At 53.1% G+C, this 22,586-nt stretch overlaps 2 protein-coding genes across 4 annotated transcripts in view; one reads left to right on the top strand and one right to left on the bottom strand.

Moving 5' to 3' along the window:
- Nucleotides 1–5,864: 5,864 nt before the first annotated feature.
- Nucleotides 5,865–16,667, bottom strand: LOC133354248 (zinc transporter ZIP1-like). The gene is made up of 4 exons (XM_061570985.1): nucleotides 16,443–16,667; nucleotides 13,709–13,842; nucleotides 9,001–9,612; nucleotides 5,865–7,504 (listed from the first exon to the last, which is right to left on the bottom strand). Exons 1-4 carry the CDS (start codon nucleotides 16,549–16,551, stop codon nucleotides 7,445–7,447), a joined length of 915 nt encoding a protein of 304 aa, XP_061426969.1. The 5' UTR covers nucleotides 16,552–16,667; the 3' UTR covers nucleotides 5,865–7,444.
- Nucleotides 16,145–22,586, top strand: part of LOC133349729 (cyclic AMP-responsive element-binding protein 3-like protein 4) — a 38,158-nt gene continuing 31,716 nt past the window's right edge. For all 3 annotated transcript variants that reach the window (XR_009755987.1, XM_061563556.1, XM_061563468.1), the window contains exon 1: nucleotides 16,145–16,579. The gene's annotated coding sequence lies outside the window, so the exon portion shown is untranslated. The remainder of the gene's footprint in view (nucleotides 16,580–22,586) is intronic.

Raw genomic sequence — 22,586 nt, 5'->3', positions numbered from 1 at the left:
GGGGGTGGGAGGGGCTGGGTGGGGAGGGTGGGGCTGGGTGGGGGGTGGGAGGGGTAGGGCTGGGTGGGGAGGGGCTGGGTGGGGAGGGAGGGGTGGGGCTGGGTCGGGAGGGGCTGGGTGGGGGTGGGAGGGGCTGGGTGGAAAGGATGGGGCTGTGTGGGGAGGGGCTGAGTGGGGAGGGGCTGGGTGGGGGTGGGAGGGGCTGGGTGGGGAGGGTGGGGCTGGGTGGGGGGTGGGAGGGGTAGGGCTGGGTGGGGAGGGGCTGGGTGGGGGTGGGAGGGGCTGGGTGGGGCTGGGTGGGGTGTGGGATGGGTGGGGCTGGGTGGGGAGGGGCTGGTCACCCCGTGGTGCCCTTATAAAACTCAACGTGTAACCTACTCACGCCGGCTTGTGCCCGCCCTCACAGTCGGGCATATTTGCGGAATACACCACGCCGCCGTTGACCCTGCAGGCCATTGACCGAGCAACCCAACGTTCCTACCAGCTCCCTCCGCAGCAGGACAATGTGTTAGTAAGTAAGGACTTGTCCCTTGCTTTGTATTCGACGCGTGTGCGGCGATGGCGCAGCCATCGATCGAGGGTCGAGTTCGAACCGCGTCGTGTGATCGGCATCGCGCTCGCTGAAGGTGAATGCCTTCAGGGAAGTCGTGGACTGTATCATTCGGAGTCACTTATAACTGCTTTGCCGTTACTTATTGCCAATTATGGACTCAGACTATTGTCCTATCATCTCATAAAGTCTCTGACACGTAATAATATGCTACACAGTGGCAGTGGGGGTCGCAAAATGCCGATTTATTACTAATAAACCCCAATAATCCGATCGAAATTAGGGATTTCGATCGGATCATTGGGGGGGGGGGGGGGGCACGTGCCACCCCCCCTCCCCCACTGGCTCCACCAGTGGTGACAACCCACACGGTTTACTCCGTATTCTTGTACGGGGGAATTGAGTTTAAAAAAATTAACCCGTAAAAACAAAGTTTAATTTCTATTTTTCTTGAGTAAGAGTTTAATTTTTATCACATTGGTATTTTAAATGAAATATGAAATTGTTTTTTTTCCTAAAAAGTGGAAAATTTTGGAAAAAATTTTCACGAAAATAAATTGTCACGCACAACGAGTCTGTGTGCAAAATGTCAGCTCGATTGGATCACGGGAAGTGGGTTAAAAAACGACCGAAAGATTTGCACGGTCGTAAGCGCGCAAGCAAGCAAGCAAGTGAACTTAATATAAAGGATTTAAAAACGTTTGCGTCTATTTGTTTGTGTTTGTCCCTCGTGATGGGACTTTGTGTAGGATGAACGTTGAGATTTCTAAGGGGCACGGGGTGACCAATAGGGTCTGAGTTGGCCTGTAATGAGGTATAGGATAGGAGGCACTATAGTATAGGAGGCACTGATCAGAGGTTGACAACTATGGTGCTGTGGGAGCGTTTTCGCCGTCATTTGTTGCTTTGTGCATCCCACTACCGACGCAGCGTCGCATACAACAACAACACAATCTCATTGACATGCCAATTTCTCCAGCCCCCACCCGTCCCTGCACGAAAGCTTTAAGTCAAGACTCACGATTTAAATCTCATCGACATGCTAATTCTACTCTACAAAACCCCTCCCTTCCCCCCTCCCGTGCCTATATAAAGCCACAACAGCAGATCATGATTTCTCACCTGATGACGGACGCTCGTGTTGCGACCGAAACGTTGTGTTCTATTCTTTGGTTCTTTCGGTAAAGTCACGTATAAAGATTAAATAATAAATTAAATAATAGCATACGTCGACGTTTCGATTGCAACACAAGCAATCATCATCAGGTATTCTATTATTATTTTTTCTACCCACGTGTCTTTACCGAAAGAACCAAAGAGTATGGATTCCTGCAGTCACGAAAGCTTCAAATCAAGATCAAAATACATCCCGCCAGCCCTTTTCCGCATGGCGCCTGTGCAACAACCTAAAAAAACACCAACCAGTTCCTCAGGAATTGGTTGGTTGTGCTTCATCTTTGTCTTGAGTCACCGCCTCCGCCGATTTGAGCGGGACAAAAAAAATCACGTGGTCCAGCCGACCGACCAACCGATAGCAAGACGGATATTTCTAGATTTGAAGCTTTCGTGACTGCAAGGATTCATACTGTTAGTTCTTTCAGTAAAGTCACGTAGGTAAAAAATAAAAAAAATATTTAAAATTAATAAAAGTAAAATAAAAATTCTAGATTTGACGCTTTCGTGACTGCAAGGATTCATACTCTTAGTTCTTTCGGTAAAGTCACCATGTAGGTAAAAAATAAAAAACATATTTAAAATTAATAAAAGTAAAATAAAAATTCTAGATTTGAAGCTTTCGTGACTGCAAGGATTCATACTCTTAGTTCTTTCGGTAAAGTCGCCATGTAGGTAAAAAATAAAAAAAATATTTAAATTAATAAAAGTTAAATAAAAATTCTAGATTTGAAGCTCTCGTGACTGCAAGGATTCATGCTCTTAGTTCTTTCGGTAAAGTCACGTGGGTAAAAAATAAAAAATATATTTTAAATTAATAAAAGTAAAATAAAAATTCTAGATTTGACGCTTTCGTGACTGCAATGATCCATACTCTTAGTTCTTTCGATAAAGTCACGTAGGTAAAAAATTAAACAAATATTTAAAATTAATAAAAGTAAAATAAAAATTCTAGATTTGAAGCTTTCGTGACTGCAATGATCCATACTATTAGTTCTTTCGGTAAAGTCACCGTGTAGGTAAAAAATGAAATTAAAATTAATAAAATAAAACAATAAAAATCACGACGTTTCGGAGGCAACACAAGCTTCTGTCTTCAGGTGAAACCGTCACAGCAAAATATCTGTACCTTATATAGTGGTTAAGGGGGGAGGAGGAGTTGTCCCCCTGCTACAGATATTTTGCTGTGACGGTTTCACCTGAAGACGGAAGCTTGTGTTGCCTCCGAAACGTCGTGATTTTTATTGTTTTATTTTTTATTAATTTTTATTTCATTTTTTACCTACACGGTGACTTTACCGAAAGAACTAAGAGTAAGACGGATATTCATCTATCGAATGGTGACTTAACGAAATTCTCACGTTGTAGTTCTTCAGGAACTGGTGGTGATTTTTGCACAATGCATGATACTCTGCTCACACACACACACGGGCCCAAGTGAAACGGGGATTAGGTGTTGTTGCTCCCTGAAGTGTTTATTTAAAAATAAACGACCACCACGTCGTTTTATAACAACTCGCTTACCCGCAATCGACATATCGAACTTCTTTCGCGCCGTGCTAATCGTATTTTTGGGGAAGGACAACAAACTAATGCTTATTGGTCACGAGACCAGATCCTGAGTGCGTGACCCACCTGGACACGACGCCATTCGTGAAGGTGCCGTCAAAAAGAAATACAATCAAAATGTCCGCCACGTGTCACAGCGCCCGCCGCTCCATTGTGACGACAGAGGGCGGGGCTTCCTCGTCACGTGTCTCCTCGACCTCGTGCCTGACTTCCTTTCCTCGATGGCCAGCAACCTCGTGCAATGGGGAGGGTGGGGTGAGGTGAGCGAGGGAGGGGTGAGGTGGGAGATAGGGGGGGGGGGAGAGAAGCTAGGAGAGTCGATTGCAAAGTTCGAGGCACTGCCCAGCAGAGGTCGCAACCGGGTACCCGATACCCGTACCCTACCCGATACCCGGCTGGGTACGGGTACCCGTTTGCGACCCTGGTGCGGCCGGGTACGGGTACGGGTAGGCCGTGAGTCACTTGTGAGTAACTGTTTGTCACTCATTTCCCAACGTCTTGTCTCTTCTCACAATTCAAGTTCCTAGAATCAACCCACCCACGCCTGCAACATGGCTTCATCCCAGAGGTCGCAATCAGGTACCCGATACCCGTACCCGGCCGGGTACGGGTGTAGGGTACGGCCGGGTACGGGTACCCGTTTGCGACCCTGGTGCGGCCGGGTACGGGTACGGGTAAGGAATCAAAACCCGTTTGCGACCTCAGCAGCCCAGGGGCAGGGCCTCTGTGCAAAACGCATCAGCGCGAGTGTCGGCAATCACGCCTCACGGCGACCTGAGCAGGGTCCAGGATGGTTCTCTCGGGCACGCCCGGGACACCATCTGGCCGACACACCTGATTAACTCGAACTCTCACCTAGAAACCTTGATATGAACTCGTCAACCCTGACTTATAAACGCCGATACGAGACCTCAACAGCGTGAGATACCACCTCTTGCAGGCAAGAGACAGAGGTACCCTTCGAGGATTTGCGAGTACCAGGTATTCAAGTACGGCAGTAAAACACGCTCGGCGGATACAAACGAACCGCGAGCGTGATCCCCGGATCGCGATATCCGAACATCGCTCGTGAAATGCATAATCGTTGATAATCTTCTCATTCTTCGTGCGGCTGATGTTGATGTGTCGCAGCAGCAGCAGCAGCCATGAGTTTGCATCGAGGTGGTTGATGACTGCGTCAGGAGTATCGGAGTAGTGAATCATCGCTGCTGTGATGCCTCCTTTATACAGATCTCTGTGTGAGTCTACGGGTCTGTATGCGAGTATATAGATATCTGGGCCTAAGGGTCTCTGATTTATTTATGGGTCTCTATGTGAGTCTATAGATCTCACGGTGAGTCTATGGTTTTGTATGTGAATCTATAGATCTCTGTGTGAGTCTGTGAGTTTATATGCGAGTCTATGGATCTCTATGTGAATCTATAGATCTGTGTGTGAGTCTGTGAGTTTCTATGCGAGTCTATGGATCTCTATGTGAGTCTATAGATCTCTGTGTGAGTCTATGGGTTTCTATACGAGTCTATGCATCTCTATGTGAATCTACAGATCTCTGTGCGAGTCTGTGGGTTTCTATGCGAGTCTATGAATCTCTATGTGAGTCTATAGATCTGTGTCAGTCTGTGGGTTTCTATGTGAATCTATAGATCTCTGTGTGAGTCTGTGGGTTTATATGCGAGTCTATGCATCTCTATGTTAATCTATAGATCTGTGTGTGAGTCTATGGGTTTCTATGTGAGTCTATGGATCTCTATGTAAATCTATAGATCTCTGTGTGAGTTTGTGTGTTTCTATGCGAGTCTATGGGTCTCTATGTGAATCTATATATCTCTGTGTGAGTTTGTGTGTTTCTATGCGAGTCTATGGGTCTCTATGTGAATCTATAGATCTCTGTGTGAGTTTGTGTGTTTCTATGCGAGTCTATGGGTCTCTATGTGGATCTATAGATCTCTGTGTGAGTCTATGGGTCTCTATGTGAGTCTATGAGTCTCTATGTGAGTCTATGAGTCTCTGTGTGAGTCTATGGGTCTCTATGTGAGCCTATGAGTCTCTACGTGAGTCTATGGGTCTCTATGTGAATCTATAGATCTCTGTGTGAGTCTATGGGTTTCTATGTGAGTCTATGGGTTTCTATGTGAGTGTATGGGTCTCTATGTGAATCTATAGATCTCTGTGTGAGTCTGTGGGTTTCTATGTGAGTCTATGGATCTCTATGTGAATCTATAGATCTCTGTGTGAGTCTGTGTGTTTCTATGCGAGTCAATGGGTCTCTATGTGAATCTATAGATCTCTGTGTGAGTTTGTGTGTTTCTATGCGAGTCTATGGGTCTCTATGTGAATCTATAGATCTCTGTGTGAGTTTGTGTGTTTCTATGCGAGTCTATGGGTCTCTATGTGAATCTATAGATCTCTGTGTGAGTTTGTGTGTTTCTATGCGAGTCTATGGGTCTCTATGTGGATCTATAGATCTCTGTGTGAGTCTATGGGTCTCTATGTGAGTCTATGCGTCTCTATGTGAGTCTATGAGTCTCTGTGTGAGTCTATGGGTCTCTATGTGAGCCTATGAGTCTCTACGTGAGTCTATGGGTCTCTATGTGAATCTATAGATCTCTGTGTGAGTCTATGGGTTTCTATGTGAGTCTATGGGTTTCTATGTGAGTGTATGGGTCTCTATGTGAATCTATAGATCTCTGTGTGAGTCTGTGGGTTTCTATGCGAGTCTATGGATCTCTATGTGAATCTATAGATTTCTGTGTGAGTCTGTGGCTCTATATGTGAATCTATAGATCTGTGTTAGTCTGTGGGTTTCTATGTGAGTCTATGGATCTCTATGTGAATCTATAGATCTGTGTGAGTCTGTGGGTTTCTATGCGAGTCTATGCATCTCTATGTGAATCTATAGATCTCTGTGTGAGCCTGTGGGTTTCTATGCGAGTCTGTGGGTTTCTATGGGAGTATATGGATCTCTATGTGAATCTAATGATCTATTTTCTTCTCCGTACGTGGTGAATCACCATCGCTGCTCTGACGATGCCACCACCACCACCACCTCCTCCTGCATGTTTACAATTCCCGTGGCTCTGTTCTGGGTGAAGATCACAGTCTCCGCACCTTGCCCGGAGAGTTTGTCATTTCCCATGTGTGCATCATCATCATCACCCAGCGTCCACAGCTGCTGCTGCTGCTGCCATGCTTTGTACAGCGGATGCGGTTCAGGGGTTGTGGCTTCGTGCGTTCCAAGGGAGATCGAAGCCTCGGGACCTTCTGCACCGTCGGACCTTTTCAGATTACCGTTGATCACCAGCCGAGCCAAGTGAAAATGGCGGGGTTGTGTAAACAGGCAGTTCCTGCACGCGCAGATCGCATCGGTCTGACCCGGGTCAACCATCGCCGGGTGGCCGTAGTGGCTATGCTGCACGTGGTCGGTTGATCACACGCAGTCTCGTGAAACTCCCTCTTTGCCCGTGTGCGCTGAGGTCACCGTCTCCGGGCTAAGCCAGGGTGTGAAGGCAGTCCAGCAAGTGGCTCCATTGCCAACGCTACTGGGATTTGAGTGTTACTCTCCCCGCACGCGTGTGGGTTTCCTCCGGACACTCCGGTTTCCTGCCACATGTATAGACACTCATTGGTGGAGTTGGCGGGAAAAAAATCCCAACGTAGGGCCACAGAACTTGGGCAATTGTTGGTAGCGCCGGTGGCCCACTGCGGTGGCTGCCTCCCCACGACTCGTCATCGCGCCACCGAGTCGTCGTCCGCTCTCTACGAGAACGATGAGTGCGCCCCGGGTGGTCCGGGTGGTGCGGGTGGTGTGGGTGGTGTGGGTGGTGCGGGTGGTGTGGGACGTGCGGGTGGTGTGAGTGGTGTGGGAGGTGCGGGGGGTGCGGGAGGTGCGGGTGATGGCGGTGATGTGGGTGGTTGTGGGAGCGGAGGCGTTCCGGCTTGAAATGGTTGTGATTATCCCCCCCCCCCCCCCCCCGGGGGCCTCGAGGTGTGAATGCCGCATGCGCATCGCAAATTCTACCGCGGCGCCCTGAGATGCGATTTGCACTGCCAAACGCCACCGCTGCCACCGTCGCCACCGCCACTACCGCCGTCATCGCCGCACAGGGGCACGCGACCCAACACTGCAACATCGCTTGAGGTCGCGGGCCAAGTTCAGGGCTCAATGAACAGAGTCGCGGTGACCACGGAGAATCCAAGCAGCAGGGACAGCATCTGTGGGGAGCCAAGGAATGTGGGGGAGGCAAGGGCAGACACAGCAACAATAATAATGTCATCATTTGCTTATTTATCCAGAAGAACCACACTGAATCATAAGAGGGTCCCTGTTGTTCAATGTAGTATTTGAAGATGTTTTCAGCCAATTCATAACATGTTCATTATTCACGTGGGATTAGTCTCCATGCCACCCAGGGTGCGGCTCCCCCTCAACGCCCACGGGAAGGGAGTTTCACATCCCATCTGCGTGCGATTCATCAACCCTCGCTGCTGCGCCCCGCAGCGACGGATCGCGGGCAGCCGCGCGTGGCGTAGCTGCCAATGCCGCCACCCAGGCTTGGAGGAGGGGGCAGCTTGAGGGAGCCTCGTAGCCGTAGTCACTTACTCCGCGGAGCGCTTTACACAGATAGGAATGAGAGGCAGGCGGGCAGACAGGTCTACAGATGAACAGGCAGACCGAGGCATCGACAGACAGGATGAGCGCATGCACGCACGTACCCTTCACAAAGAGGCAGAACAAGAGGGAGGCAAACGAGCAAGGGAAACTGACAGATGGATGGTCAGACCAACACATAGACACACACACAGTGAGACTGACCAACAGACGGACATGCGGACTGATTTAACCAACAGACGGACAAGGAGAGAGACAGACAGAAAGACTGACAGTTGGTCTCAGGCCGGTTCACAAACAGCCAGAGCCAAATCGACGTCCAAACAACCGGAAAAACACGCAGTCAGTCAGGCAAATATTGCATGACTAACTGACGAACCGATTACGACAGATAACGATATAAAGACAGAGATCCCCGTATAGCCTTCATATGCTATTGGGGCAAGTGCTGTTAGCGAGCACCTATTATGGACGGCACAGCACACGAGGGGGTGGGTGGCCAGCACCACACCTGGCCGCCTTATTCTCCCTGCTGCTGATGGTTGCATACTCTACTGGGTACATATTTAGGGTTGAGTCGACCTAGGGGAGGCCCAGTACCAGTTCGGATAATAGTGTTGGCCGCTAACCACGCACGCACACCAGAGGTCGCAAACGGGTTTTGATTCCTTACCCGTATCCGTACCCGGCCGCACCAGGGTCACAAACGGGTACCCGTACCCTACCCGATACCCGGCTACCCGTATCTGGCCGGGCATCGGGTAGGGTACGGGTACCCGATTGCGACCTCTGGGATGAAGTCATGTTGCAGGCGCGGGTGGGTTGATTCTAGGAACTTGAATTGTGAGAAGAGACAAGACGTTGGGAAATGAGTGACAAACGGTGACTCACCAGTGACTCACGGCCTACCCGTACCCGTACCCGGCCGCACCAGGGTCGCAAACGGGTACCCGTACCCGTACCCGGCCGGGTACGGGTAGCCGGGTATCGGGTAGGGTACGGGTATCGGGTACCTGGTTGCGACCTCTGACGCACACACACACCCAGCCGACCGGCCCGGAGCTGGAGCGAAAGCCACAAAGACTCTACGGGCCCCCACCTTGAGCATTGGAGGCCCGGGAGCCTGCAGGCCTTGGGGCAGGATCTCAACGAAGGTGACGAACACGAAGGTGCCCGCGGAGACGCCCTCCAGGACGCTGCGCGCCATCGTGTTCCCGCCGGGCGCCACGGGGTCGCCGCGCGTCACCAGCGCGCCGCCCAGCATGCCGAGCGGCGAGGCCAGCGAGAAGATCGCGGCCAGCAGCCAACCGGCCGGGCGCGACACCGTCTTTCCGGGCCCCCACAGCTCGAGGCCCAGGCCTAGGGCCACCAGGGCCTTGTGCAGGAAGAGCGAGCCGCAGAGCCGGGCGAGCTGCGTGGCACTCAGCTGCAGGCCGCACGCCAGCCCCTCGAATGCCGAGTGGATGGAGAGGGCACAGGCGAAGGTCACGACCCTGACCCAGCCGCTGGTCGTGCCGCCGTGACCGTGGCCGTGGCCGTGGTTGAGAGAACCTCCCGAGTGCGAGGCCCGCGGGTCCAGCAGGGCTTGGCGCTCCCTGTCGTCGGGTGCCTCGGGGTTGCCGTGGGAACAGCAGGAGAGCGCCAGCTGCTCCAGCAGCAGCACGAGCAGGAAGCCCGCGGCCATGATGAACATGTCCAGAGGGAAGGAGGTCTGCAGCCGTCACAAGCACACCACCACCACCGCAAGAACAACACAACGAACACAATCAGCACGGCTGCGATGTCGGTAGAGGAACGGCTGAGTTCACTCCCTGCATTGTAAACATAAAACGCGTAGAGTAACATCATGGAATACAAGCGTGTATGTACTTCCTGTCAACCAAACGGCATTCTGGGGAGTCGAGTCAACGTTGATTTTGCTTCACCCAGGTGAGAACCCAAAGCGACCAGGATGAGTTTAATTTGCAAGAGTGCGTGGGTGAGTGCGTGGGTGATCAGGTGAGTGAGACTAGGTTAAAAGTCACGCGTTGGTGATGATGTCTCCACGGGAGGAGGGGGGGAGGGATTGTCACGAGGTGGTGATGTCACCGTGAGAATGGAGGGGGGAGGAGGTCAGGCGGTGCTGATGTCACAGTAACACTGAAACTGGAATGTGCACGGGCGGCAGATGAGGAAGTGAGGGCCGATCACACTTCTTGTGGGAGATTCGATTTGAATTATAGGGGAAAAATTCTGAAGCAGAAGAGAAAAATCACGCTCTCGCCCAAAAATTCTAACACCCCACTCACTGTATCACCCATACATTCATCCGCTCTCTCACCCTCTGTTTGACTTGCTCACTAACCCCCTAACCCAATCTCTCACCCAGCCTGTTATCACACAATCTCACCTGGTTAATCACCCACCCACTAAACGTCTCACCAATGCACTCACTATCCCACCCACCCACCCACACATTGGCCCATTCTCACCCCTCCCCCCCATCCACGTCCCCTCCTATCGTCTTAACACTCGTTCACTCACCACACCCGAACCTTTACCTGACTCACCTCTATCCCACTTACAGTCGAGATAAGCGGACAGTGTCTCCTTCGCATCGTCACATAGTCACTTTAAGATGTTTTCTTGTTCATGTTTTTCTTTGTTGCGGTTGCACCCGATTCAAGAGCCGAATGGCTCACAGGGCTATACCAAATTCATTAAATGAAATCTCTCTACACAAAAGCAGTTTGGCGACCATGGTTCAGTGCAGAGGTCGCAAACGGGTTTTGATTCCTTACCCGTACCAGTACCCGGCTGCACCAGGGTCGCAAACGGGTACCCGTACCCGGCCGTAACCATACCCTACCCGTACCCGGCTGGGTATCGGGTAGGGTACGGGTATCAGGTACCCGATTGCGACCTCTGGGTTGAAGCCATGTTGCAGGCGCGGGTGGGTTGATTCTAGGAACTTGAATTGTGAGAAGAGACAAGACGTTGGGAAATGAGTGACAAACGGTTACTCACCAGTGACTCACGGTCTACCCGTACCCGGCCGCACCAGGGTCGCAAACAGGTACCTGTACCCGACCAGGTACGGGTAGCCGGGTATCGGGTAGGGTACGGGTATCGGGTACCCGGTTGCGACCTCTGGTTCAGTGCAAGCAACGCTCTCGATCGGTCTCCACATTCAGCGTCTCGTCAGCAGAGTCAGGCTCACTTGTTTATCATTCATCGCCGGTGGACTGCCAGGCGTTTACAGCCAAGGCCCCCCCCCTCTCCTCTTTCTCACTTATCTGTTGGATACGGGTCCTGGTTCGACACTAACTTTTATACAATTGCACAATACAGATTCATCACGAGCATCACCTTTCAACACCTGGCAGTTCGCCAGGTACAACACGTGCCTTGGCTTCAGGCGAGCCCGACTCTGCTGATGAGACCCTGGATGTTGAAACCAGCCCTTGGAACTCTTTTACACGATTGTGTGTGTGTCTGTGTTTCCCTCCCTACCCCACGAAGCAGAGCGTGACGGACGGGCACGTGCAGCTTGAAGAGTCTCTGTGTAACTCTATGGGTCTCTGTGGAACGGACGGTCACGTGCAGTTCCATGGGTCTCTATGTAACTCTGTGGGTCTCTGTGGAACTCTATGGGTCTCTGTGTAACTCTATGGGTCTCTGTGTAACTCTATGGGTCTCTGTGTAACTCTATGGGTCTCTGTCTAACTCTATGGGTCTCTGTGGAACTCTATGGGTCTCTGTGTAACTCTTTGGGTCTCTGTGTAACTCTATGGGTCTCTGTGGAACTCTATGGGTCTCTGTGGAACTCTATGGGTCTCTGTGTAACTCTATGGGTCTCTGTGTAACTCTATGGGTCTCTGTCTAACTCTATGGGTCTCTGTGTAACTCTATGGGTCTCTGTGTAACTCTATGGGTCTCTGTGTAACTCTATGGGTCTCTGTGGAACTCTATGGGTCTCTGTGGAACTCTATGGGTCTCTGTGGAACTCTATGGGTCTCTGTGTAACTCTATGGGTCTCTGTGGAACTCTATGGGTCTCTGTGTAACTCTATGGGTCTCTGTGTAACTATATGGGTCTCTGTGGAACTCTATGGGTCTCTGTGGAACTCTATGGGTCTCTGTGTAACTCTATGGGTCTCTATGTAACTCTATGGGTCTCTATGTAACTCTATGGGTCTCTATGTATACTCTATGGGTCTCTATGTACTCTATGGGTCTCTATGTAACTCTATGGGTCTCTGTGTAACTCTATGGGTCTCTGTAGAACTCTATGGGTCTCTGTGGAACTCTATGGGTCTCTGTGTAACTCTATGGGTCTCTGTGTGACTCTATGGGTCTCTGTGTAACTCTATGGGTCTCTGTGTAACTCTATGGGTCTCTGTGTAACTCTATGGGTCTCTGTGTAACTCTATGGGTCTCTGTGTAACTCTATGGGTCTCTGTGGAACTCTATGGGTCTCTGTGGAACTCTATGGGTCTCTGTGGAACTCTATGGGTCTCTGTGGAACTCTATGGGTCTCTGTGGAACTCTATGGGTCTCTGTGTTACTCTATGGGTCTCTGTGTTACTCTATGGGTCTCTGTGTAACTCTATGTGTCTCTGTGTAACTCTATGTGTCTCTGTGTTACTCTATGGGTCTCTGTGTAACTCTATGTGTCTCTGTGTTACTCTATGGGTCTCTGTGTAACTCTACGAGTCTCTGTGTTACTCTATGGGTCTCTGTGTAACTCTATGGGTCTCTATGTAACTCTATGGGTCTCTGTGTAACTCTATGGGTCTCTGTGTAACTCTATGGGTCTCTGTGGAACTCTATGGGTCTCTGTGTAATTCTATGGGTCTCTATGTAACTCTATCGGTCTCTATGTAACTCTATGGGTCTCTGTGTAACTCTATGGGTCTCTGTGGAATGGGCGGTCACGTGTAGCTTGACGGGTCTCTATGTAACTCTATGGGTCTCTATGTAACTCTATGGGTCTCTGTCTAACTCTATGGGTCTCTGTGGAACTCTATGGGTCTCTGTGTAACTCTATGTGTCTCTGTGTTACTCTATGGGTCTCTGTGTAACTCTACGAGTCTCTGTGTTACTCTATGGGTCTCTGTGTAACTCTATGGGTCTCTATGTAACTCTATGGGTCTCTGTGTAACTCTATGGGTCTCTGTGTAACTCTATGGGTCTCTGTGGAACTCTATGGGTCTCTGTGTAATTCTATGGGTCTCTATGTAACTCTATCGGTCTCTATGTAACTCTATGGGTCTCTGTGTAACTCTATGGGTCTCTGTGGAATGGGCGGTCACGTGTAGCTTGACGGGTCTCTATGTAACTCTATGGGTCTCTATGTAACTCTATGGGTATCTGTGTAACTCTATGGGTCTCTGTGGAACTCTATGGGTCTCTGTGGAACTCTACTTAACTGCAAAGTCCCCTAACTGCCGCCACTGCCTGCCGCTTGGGACTATGGTCTCTGAGTCTCTTTGTCACTCGATGGGTCTCCGGTCGATTTACACAACGAGACAGAGAGGCAGGCAGGGAGACAGACGGGACACTGGCCCGCCTGGTTCCTTCCGGAACGACGCAGTCCACTTCAGATTTTCAGTTCTGATCTCTTGCTCCCCGCGAGCTCCCCCCCCCCCTCCCACCCCACCTCTCCTCGCCCCCCCTCCCACCCCACCTCTCCTCGCCCCCCCTCCCACCCCGCCTCTCCTCGCCCCCCCTCCCACCCCACCTCTCCTCGCCCCCCCTCCCACCCCACCTCTCCTCGCCCCCCCTCCCACCCCGCCTCTCCTCGCCCCCCCTCCCACCCCAGCTCACCTGGCCCCCCCACTGGGCGAGGCTGCTGGCTATGGAGGAGAGGTAGTCGGGCACGAGGTCGAGGAGGCACGTGCTGAGGAAGACGCCGGCCGCCGCGCACTGCAGCATGCCCAGGACGCACACGCCCAGGGGACCTGGGGCCACCGGGGTCACACGGGGGACGGGGGTCAGCGGGGTCACATGGGGGGCGGGGGTCAGTGGGGTTACACGGGGGTCAGTGGGGTCACATGGGGGGCGAGGGTCAGCGGGTCACATGGGGGACGGGGGTCAGTGGGGTCACACGGGGGTCAGTGGGGTCACATAGGGGACGGGGGTCAGTGGGGTCACACGGGGGACGGGAGTCAGTGGGGTCACATGGGGGCGGGGTCAGTGGGTTCACATGGGGGACGGGGGTCAGTGGGGTCACACGGGGGTCAGCGGGGTCACATGGGGGACGGGGTCAGTGGGTTCACATGGGGGACGGGGGTCAGTGGGGTCACATGGGGGACGGGGGTCAGTGGGGTCACACGGGGGTCAGCGGGGGTCACATGGGGGACGGGGTCAGTGGGTTCACATGGGGGACGGGGGTCAGTGGGGTCACATGGGGGTCAGTGGGTTCACATGGGGGACGGGGGTCAGTGGGGTCACATGGGGGTCAGTGGGTTCACATGGGGGACGGGGGTCAGTGGGGTCACATGGGGGACGGGGGTCAGCGGGGTCACATGGGGGGCGGGGGTCAGTGGGGTCACATGGGGGACGGGGGTCAGTGGGGTCACATGGGGGGCGGGGGTCAGTGGGGTCACATGGGGGACGGGGTCAGAGGGGTATCACGGGGGTCAGCGGGGTCACATGGGGGCGGGGGTCAGTGGGGTTACACGGGGGTCAGTGGGGTCACACGGGGGTCAGCGGGGTCACATGGGGGGCGGGGATAAGCGGGGTTACCCATTGCAACATGCACTCATTTATACATCAACTCATTCACATATGCACTAATTTGTGAACTCATTCATTCGCTAAATAATATATGTACTCATTCATTGACTCATTGGCATATTCACTGATTCAGTCGCTCATTCACGTCTTCACTCACTAACTCATTCACATATGCACTCATTCGTGAACTCATTCATTCGCTAAATAATATATTCACTCATTCATTGACTCATTGGCATATTCACTGATTCAGTCGCTCATTCACGTCTTCACTCACGAACTCATTCACATATGCACCCATTCACTAACTCATTCACATATGCACCCATTCACTAACTCATTCACATATGCACCCATTCACTAACTCATTCAGTCACCCATCACGTGTCACGCAGCTGAGCTGCAATCCGGATGTTCAGAATCACGGCGCTGCCATTTCCGCTCAACTCCTATTCAGCAGCAGCAACAACAACAACTTTAATGCTCAGTCCATTCTCTTTTTTTTTTTTACGATCAGTGGAAACAAGAAGATGCTCGGTGTATTCGGCACTTTGTTTCGGTCATCATTTCGTAATTATTTTTTTTTTTTTTTTTTTTTTAAACGGGGCTTTATGTTGCCCTCGCTCGCTCGCTCTCTCGCTCGCTCGCTCTCTCGCTCGCTCTCTCGCTCGCTCTCTCGCTCACTCTCTCGCTTGCTCGCTCTCTCGCTCTCTCTCACTCGCTCTCTCTCTCGCTCATTCTCTCGCTCACTCTCTCGTTATTTACGCCGCCCCCCTCGCAGTCCTATGGCCTCCGACGGGTAGCTCATAACAGCATGCAGAGCTCCCCGTCATCTGCCACGGAGCACACGGCCTCCTCCATCGCCCACTGCTCCTTGAAGGCCGGCACGGCGTGGGTCAGCCGCGCGTGGCGGAACTCCAGCCACACCCTGGCTCCGACCAGAGCGCGGAAGATGCCCAGGCTGCTGGCCGGACGTTTCCCCTCCAGGGCCACCTTCCTCGCCCTGTAAATGGCGAGCTTGGCGTAGCCGACAAGCACGTTGACCAGCCCCTGAAAGTGTTGGGATCCGTCGCCCTTTCGGTATCCGTCCATTCTCAATCCACTGCTGGATGAGGGCCTCTCCACGACGTAGCAGTCATGGCCCCAGGGCCGCTTCAGATGTCACTCGCTGCCGATGTTGGTTATTTATGGGAGCCCATGGTGCGCTAACTGCGGCGCCACCGCTCCTTCAACTCGCGAAACCCGATCCGCCTTGGCGCGGGGGGGGGGGTGACGAGGGAGTGGGTGAGAGGGGAGCGAGAGGCGAGAGAGTGTGAGAGAGTGGGAGAGAGGGGAGAGGCGAGAGAGTGGGAGAGAGGAGAGATGGGAGAGAGGGGCGAGAGAGTGGGAGAGGCGAGAGAGTGGGAGAGAGTGGGAGAGATGGGGAGAGAGGGGAGAGAGGGGAGAGAGGAGAGAGAGTGGGAGAGGGGAGAGAGTGGGGGAGAAGGGAGAGATGGGACAGAGGCGAGAGAGTGGGAGAGGGGAGAGATGGGAGTGGGAGAGAGGGGGGAGTGTGGGAGAGAGAGTGGGAGAGTGTGGAAGAGAGAGAGAGTGGGATAGTGTGGGGGAGAATGGAAAGAGTGGGAGATAGGGGAGCGAGGCGAGAGAGGGGGTGGGAGAGACATATGGCAGAGCGGTGAGAGAGATGGGGGAGGGAGGGAGGGGATGTGTGTGAGAGAGAGCGGCGAGCGATGGGAGAGGGAGCAGAGAGAGAGAGACACGGGAGAGACACGGGAGAGGCGATGGGAGCGCGAGAGAGAGAGATCCCAATGGGAGCCGGTACCTGCCGGCTGAGCGTGGTTCCTGAAGTAGATCAGCGGCAGCAGAGCGAAGAAGGCGGTGATGAGAAACATTCCGCAGAGCCACGCCACCTTCTGCCACAGCAGGTCCATGGCGGAGGCGGCGGCGGAGGCGTCTCTGGTGAGTGAGTGACTGGAGAATCCCCCCGGCAGGGAGCGAGGGAGACCGAGAGAGACACCAACGGGAGGGCTCCTTGCGGAACCCAACACCCCCCCACCCTCTCGTCCCCCCCCCACCCTCTCGTCCCCCCCCCCACCCTCTCGCCCCCCCACCCTCTCGCCCCCCTCACGCTCCTCGCCCCCCCCTCTCCGCCCCCCTTCTCTCGCCCCCCTCCCACCCTCTCGTCCCCCCCCACCCTCTCGTCCCCCCCCCACCCTCTCGTCCCCCCCCCTCCACCCTCTCGTCCCCCCCCCCCACCCTCTCGTCCCCCCCCCCCACCCTCCTCGTCCCCCCCCCACTCTCCTCGTCCCCCCCCCACCCTCTCGTCCCCCCCCCCCCCACCCTCTCGTCCCCACCCCTCTCGTCCCCCTCCCACCCTCTCGCCCCCCCACCCTCTCGTCCCCCCCCCCACCCTCTCGTCCCCCCCCCACCCTCTCGTCCCCCCCCCCCACCCTCTCGTCCCCCCCCCCACCCTCTCGTCCCCCCCCCACCCTCTCGTCCCCCCCCCACCCTCTCGTCCCCCCCCCCACCCTCTCGTCCCCCCCCACCCTCTCGTCCCCCCCCCCCCACTCTCTCATCCCCCCCTCTCATCCCCCACCCTTTAATACCCCCCCACCCTCTCATCCCCCCCCCCTCTCACCCCCCCCCTCTCATCCCCCCCCTCTCATCCCACCCCTCTCATCCCCCCCCCTCTCATCCCCCCCTCTCTCATCCCCCCCCCCCTCTCATCTCCCCCCACTCCCTCATTCCCCCCCCTACCTCCATACTCCCTCCCTTCATCCCCCTCATCCCACCGAACCCTAAACCCGCCCATCACCCCCCCCCCCTCCCCCCCTTACCCCCCCCCCCCCAGTCCGCGCCCCACCCCGCCACACACAGGTGCCCCCCCCACCCCCCGCGGGCGACTTCTGCACAGGGAGGAGTGGAGTTGTGGTTGGGAGTAGTGGTGGTGGTTGTTGTTGTTGTTGTGATAGTAGTGGTGGTGTACTGATTGTTGAAGGTGCTTGTTGTTGTAGTTGATTGCTGTTGGTTGCTGGTGGGGGCGATTGTGATTGTTGTGGTGATTGCTGGTGGTTGTGGATGTTGTGGTGATCACACAGCTGGTGGTTGTGGTTGTTGTTGTGATCACACAGCTGGTGGTTGTGGTTGTTGTGGTGATTGCTGGTGGTTGTGGATGTTGTGGTGATCACACAGCTGGTGGTTGTGGTTGTTGTTGTGATCACACAGCTGGTGGTTGTGGTTGTTGTGGTGATTGCTGGTGATTGCTGGTGGTTGTGGTTGTTGTGGTGATTGCTGGTGGTTGTGGTTGTTGTGGTGATCACACAGCTGGTGGTTGTGGTTGTTGTGGTGATTTCTGGTGGTTGTGGAGGTTGTGGTGATCACACACCTGGTGGTTGTGGTTGTTGTTGTGATCACACAGCTGGTGGTTGTGGTTGTTGTGGTGATTGCTGGTGGTTGTGGTTGTTGTGGTGATCACACAGCTGGTGGTTGTGGTTGTTGTGGTGACTGCTGGTGGTTGTGGTTGTTGTGGTGATCACACAGCTGGTGGTTGTGATTGTTGTGGTGATTGCTGGTGGTAGTGATTGTTGTGGTGATTGCTGGTGGTTGTGATTGTTGTGGTGATCACACAGCTGGTGGTTGTGGTGGTTGTTGTGGTGATTGCTGGTGGTTGTGGTTGTTGTGGTGATTGCTGGTGGTTGTGATTGTTGTGGTGATCACACAGCTGGTGGTTGTTGTTGTGGTGATCACACAGCTGGTGGTTGTGATTGTTGTGGTGATTGCTGGTGGTTGTGATTGTTGTGGTGCTGCATCTGCCAGTCGTCATCTCAGTCAGTCGACCCATGGCACCACCTGCCAGCGGGCTTGGCCTCAAAGTGCACCTAGCCTGGCACAGGCGACGTGGTGAACGCCGGTTGTTGTTGTGTTGGGAGTGGTGGCGCAGCGGTTAGGGCACCGCGCTACGATACCCTGCCAGCCGAGTTCGATTCCCGCTCACAGCCAACACCGGTGGAGATTATCTGAAGCTGGCCTGGGACTCCGCGAGGTTGACTCGGCCTCAAATGAGTAACCCCGCGTGGGCTGTAAACGTCAGAGTACCGGGGAGACAAAGGCGGCCGTGCGTGGTGCAGGCCACACACCACCCGCTTGCGAGCCGTCCCACCGGCCTTCACAGGTGGTGCTAGCTCGCAGCAGTCTGGGGCTGAACGATTAATCGATTTCAAATCGAAGTCGCGAATTGAAACAATGCGATTAGTTAATTGCAAAGGCTGCGATTTTTTGCTATTTTACTTTAATTTTTTTTACTTAACAATTGTTCTATGATTGACTGTTCTATTTCAATTGAAACGTTTTAATAAATACATGTCGGAAGCAATTCATATATTTTAATATATAGAGCAGTTCATATGTTGATGGTATCACGTGGTAATGCTCCATCACATGCATAGTGAGTCCAACTGAGTCGCAGACGTTATCTTGGGAGCAACACTATTTATTACGTAACTTTAACACAACACCACACAACCTACACTCGGGTCTCGACTGCCCATCTAACCACGCTACGGCAGAACTAGACACGGTTCGCTATCCCGGCCAGGGCCACAGGCTGGCTGCCGGACTGCGTGGCTAGAGGCTTCTTCTCACCGACGTGGATCTTCTTCACACCAGCACACGAAGAACCCCGAGTTCGTCACGGGGACCCCGTTATATTCCCCCGGGTTGGGGCTGGCTCCGCCCTTCGCCCCGCCCACCTTCCAGATCTCTCTCCAGCTCTTTCTCGAAAGTTCCTGAGAGCTCTTGTAGACCACGTGACCGCCCAGCGGCCCCCGTCCACCGGTGGCCCCCCTCCAATATCATCCGGTCACGTGTTGGCAGGTCGACCGGCGTACCATGCCCCACCGTAACCCTGGCTGGCTGACGCTCCCTCTCGCTCCCTCACCGGGAGCCCGCACCGCACACTGCTCGCGGTGCCTCCGCGCTGGCCAGCGCTCACCCAAGCCCCGCTCGGGCCGGTACTACGCCTCATAAGCGGGCTGCACATAATGTCAGCACAGTATCCGCCGTGGCTTCGTATGCCCGGCTCCACACAGTGACACAGTCACTGCCAGAGGTCACAAACGGGTTTTGATTCCTCACCCATACCCGGCCGCACCAGGGTCGCAAACGGGTACCCGTACCAGTACCCTACCCGATACCCGGCTACCCGTACCCGGCCGGGTACGGGTAGCCGGGTAGGGTACGGGTATCGGGTACCCGGTTGCGACCTCTGGTCACTACGCATGTGTAGTGACTTCGGGGATGTCACTGTGTGGTGCCGGCCCAAGAGGGCTGTGGCACACGATGCACCGTCATCACGTACACCCCATGGTGGGTGTAGTACCAGCCCTAGCGGGGCTCAGTGTGCGCTGGGATAGCGCGGGCACCACGCTTAAAGCGTATTGCGGTCTCCCACGAGGTTGAGTGGGAGAGTGTCAGCCCAGGGGCAGGGTTGCCCCGGGCCACGGCACTCTGGTTGACCCCGTAGACACGTGATCTGGAGTGTCCACAGAGAGGGCCCCACGTGTCCGGGGAGAGCTCTCAAGGGGGATCGAGAGAGAGCGAGAATGCTCGAGAAGGCAGGTGGGGTCAAGGGCGGAGCAGCCCTGACCCAGGGGGATATAAGGCGGGTCCCTTGGAGGGACCGGGGTCGCTGAATTCTACAAGCTGAAGATCTACGTCCTGAAGATCTACGTCCTGAAGATCTACGACCTGAAGCTCTACGTCCTGAAGATCTACGTCATGAAGCTCTACGTCCTGAAGATCTACATCCTGAAGATCTACGTCCTGAAGATCTACATCCTGAAGATCTACGTCCTGAAGATCTACATCCTGAAGCTCTACGTCCTGAAGATCTACATCCTGAAGATCTACGACCTGAAGATCTACGACCTGAAGATCTACGTCCTGAAGCTCTACGACCTGAAGATCTACGTCCTGAAGATCTACGACCTGAAGATCTACGTCCTGAAGATCTACGTCCTGAAGATCTACGACTTGAAGATCTATGTCCTGAAGATCTACGTCCTGAAAATCTACGTCCTGAAGCTCTACGTCCTGAAGATCTACGACCTGAAGATCTACGTCCTAAAGATCTACGTCCTGAAGATCTATGTCCTGAAGATATACGTCCTGAAGATCTAAGTCCTGAAGATCTACGTCCTGAAGATCTACGTCCTGAAGATCTACATCCTGAAGATCTACGTCCTGAAGATCTACATCCTGAAGATCTACGACCTGAAGATCTACGACCTGAAGATCTACGTCCTGAAGCTCTATGACCTGAAGATCTACGTCCTGAAGATCTACGACCTGAAGATCTACGACCTGAAGATCTACGTCCTGAAGATCTACGACCTGAAGATCTACGTCTTGAAGATCTACGTCCTGAAGATCTACGTCCTGAAGATCTACGTCCTGAAGATCTACGTCCTGAAGCTCTATGACCTGAAGATCTACGTCCTGAAGATCTACGACCTGAAGATCTACGACCTGAAGATCTACGTCCTGAAGATCTACGACCTGAAGATCTACGTCTTGAAGATCTACGTCCTGAAGATCTACGTCCTGAAGATCTACGTCCTGAAGATCTACGTCCTGAAGATCTACGTCCTGAAGATCTACGTCTTGAAGATCTATGTCCTGAAGATCTACGTCCTGAAGATCTACGTCCTGAAGATCTACGTCCTGAAGATCTACGTCCTGAAGATCTACGTCCTGAAGATCTACGTCCTGAAGATCTACGTCCTGAAGATCTACGTCCTGAAGATCTACGACCTGAAGATCTATGTCTTGAAGATCTATGTCCTGAAGATCTACGTCCTGAAGATCTACGTCCTGAAGATCTACGACCTGAAGATCTACGACCTGAAGATCTACGTCCTGAAGATCTACGACCTGAAGATCTATGTCCTGAAGATCTACGACCTGAAGATCTACGTCCTGAAGATCTACGTCCTGAAGATCTACGACCTGAAGATCTACGTCCTGAAGATCTACGACCTGAAGATCTACGTCCTGAAGATCTACGTCCTGAAGATCTACGACCTGAAAATCTACGTCCTGAAGATCTACGTCCTGAAGATCTATGACCTGAAGATCTACGACCTGAAGATCTACGTCCTGAAGATCTACGACCTGAAGATCTACGACCTGAAGATCTACGTCCTGAAGATCTACGACCTGAAGATCTACGTCCTGAAGATCTACGACTTGAAGATCTACGTCCTGAAGATCTACGTCCTGAAGATCTACGACCTGAAGATCTACGTCCTGAAGATCTACACCCTGAAGATCTACGACCTGAAGATCTACGTCCTGAAGCTCTACGACCTGAAGATCTACGACCTGAAAATCTACGTCCTGAAGATCTACGACCTGAAGATCTGCGTCCTGAAGATCTACGTCCTGAAGATCTACGTCCTGAAGATCTACGACCTGAAGATCTACGTCCTCCAAGTTGGAAGCTCTACAGGCATCAACACGTGGCCGGAACCTGGGTGAGGGTCAGACCCTTCGTAGCTGTAACTCCTCCGTATACTCACACATCATACACTGACTCACTCACACATCATACACTCACTCACACTACCACTGACTCATTCACTCATCATAGACTGATTCACTCATCATACACTCACTCATAATACACTGACTCACTCACACATCATACACTCACTCACACTACCACTCACTCACACATCATACACTGGGAGTGTCATGTTGCCAGATATGGCTGCAAGTTTTGTCGTACATGTTATGTATATCGTTTATTGTCAAATTTGAATCAAAGTTCCTATGATTACTGTTGTTACATTGTGTTTTATAGCTTTATTTTGGTGATTTCGAAAACATATGGTTACGCCGTGTTTCTTGCGGAAGTGCGAAATTGGCCTGATAACATTAATCTAAATTGGTCTTATGGTTGTTATTG

This window comes from Lethenteron reissneri, chromosome 1 (genome assembly GCF_015708825.2).
Source record: "Lethenteron reissneri isolate LAM-NWPU_2019-01 chromosome 1, ASM1570882v1, whole genome shotgun sequence".
NCBI classification, from domain to species: domain Eukaryota; kingdom Metazoa; phylum Chordata; class Hyperoartia; order Petromyzontiformes; family Petromyzontidae; genus Lethenteron; species Lethenteron reissneri.
This window is presented reverse-complemented; position numbering and strand designations above follow the sequence as displayed.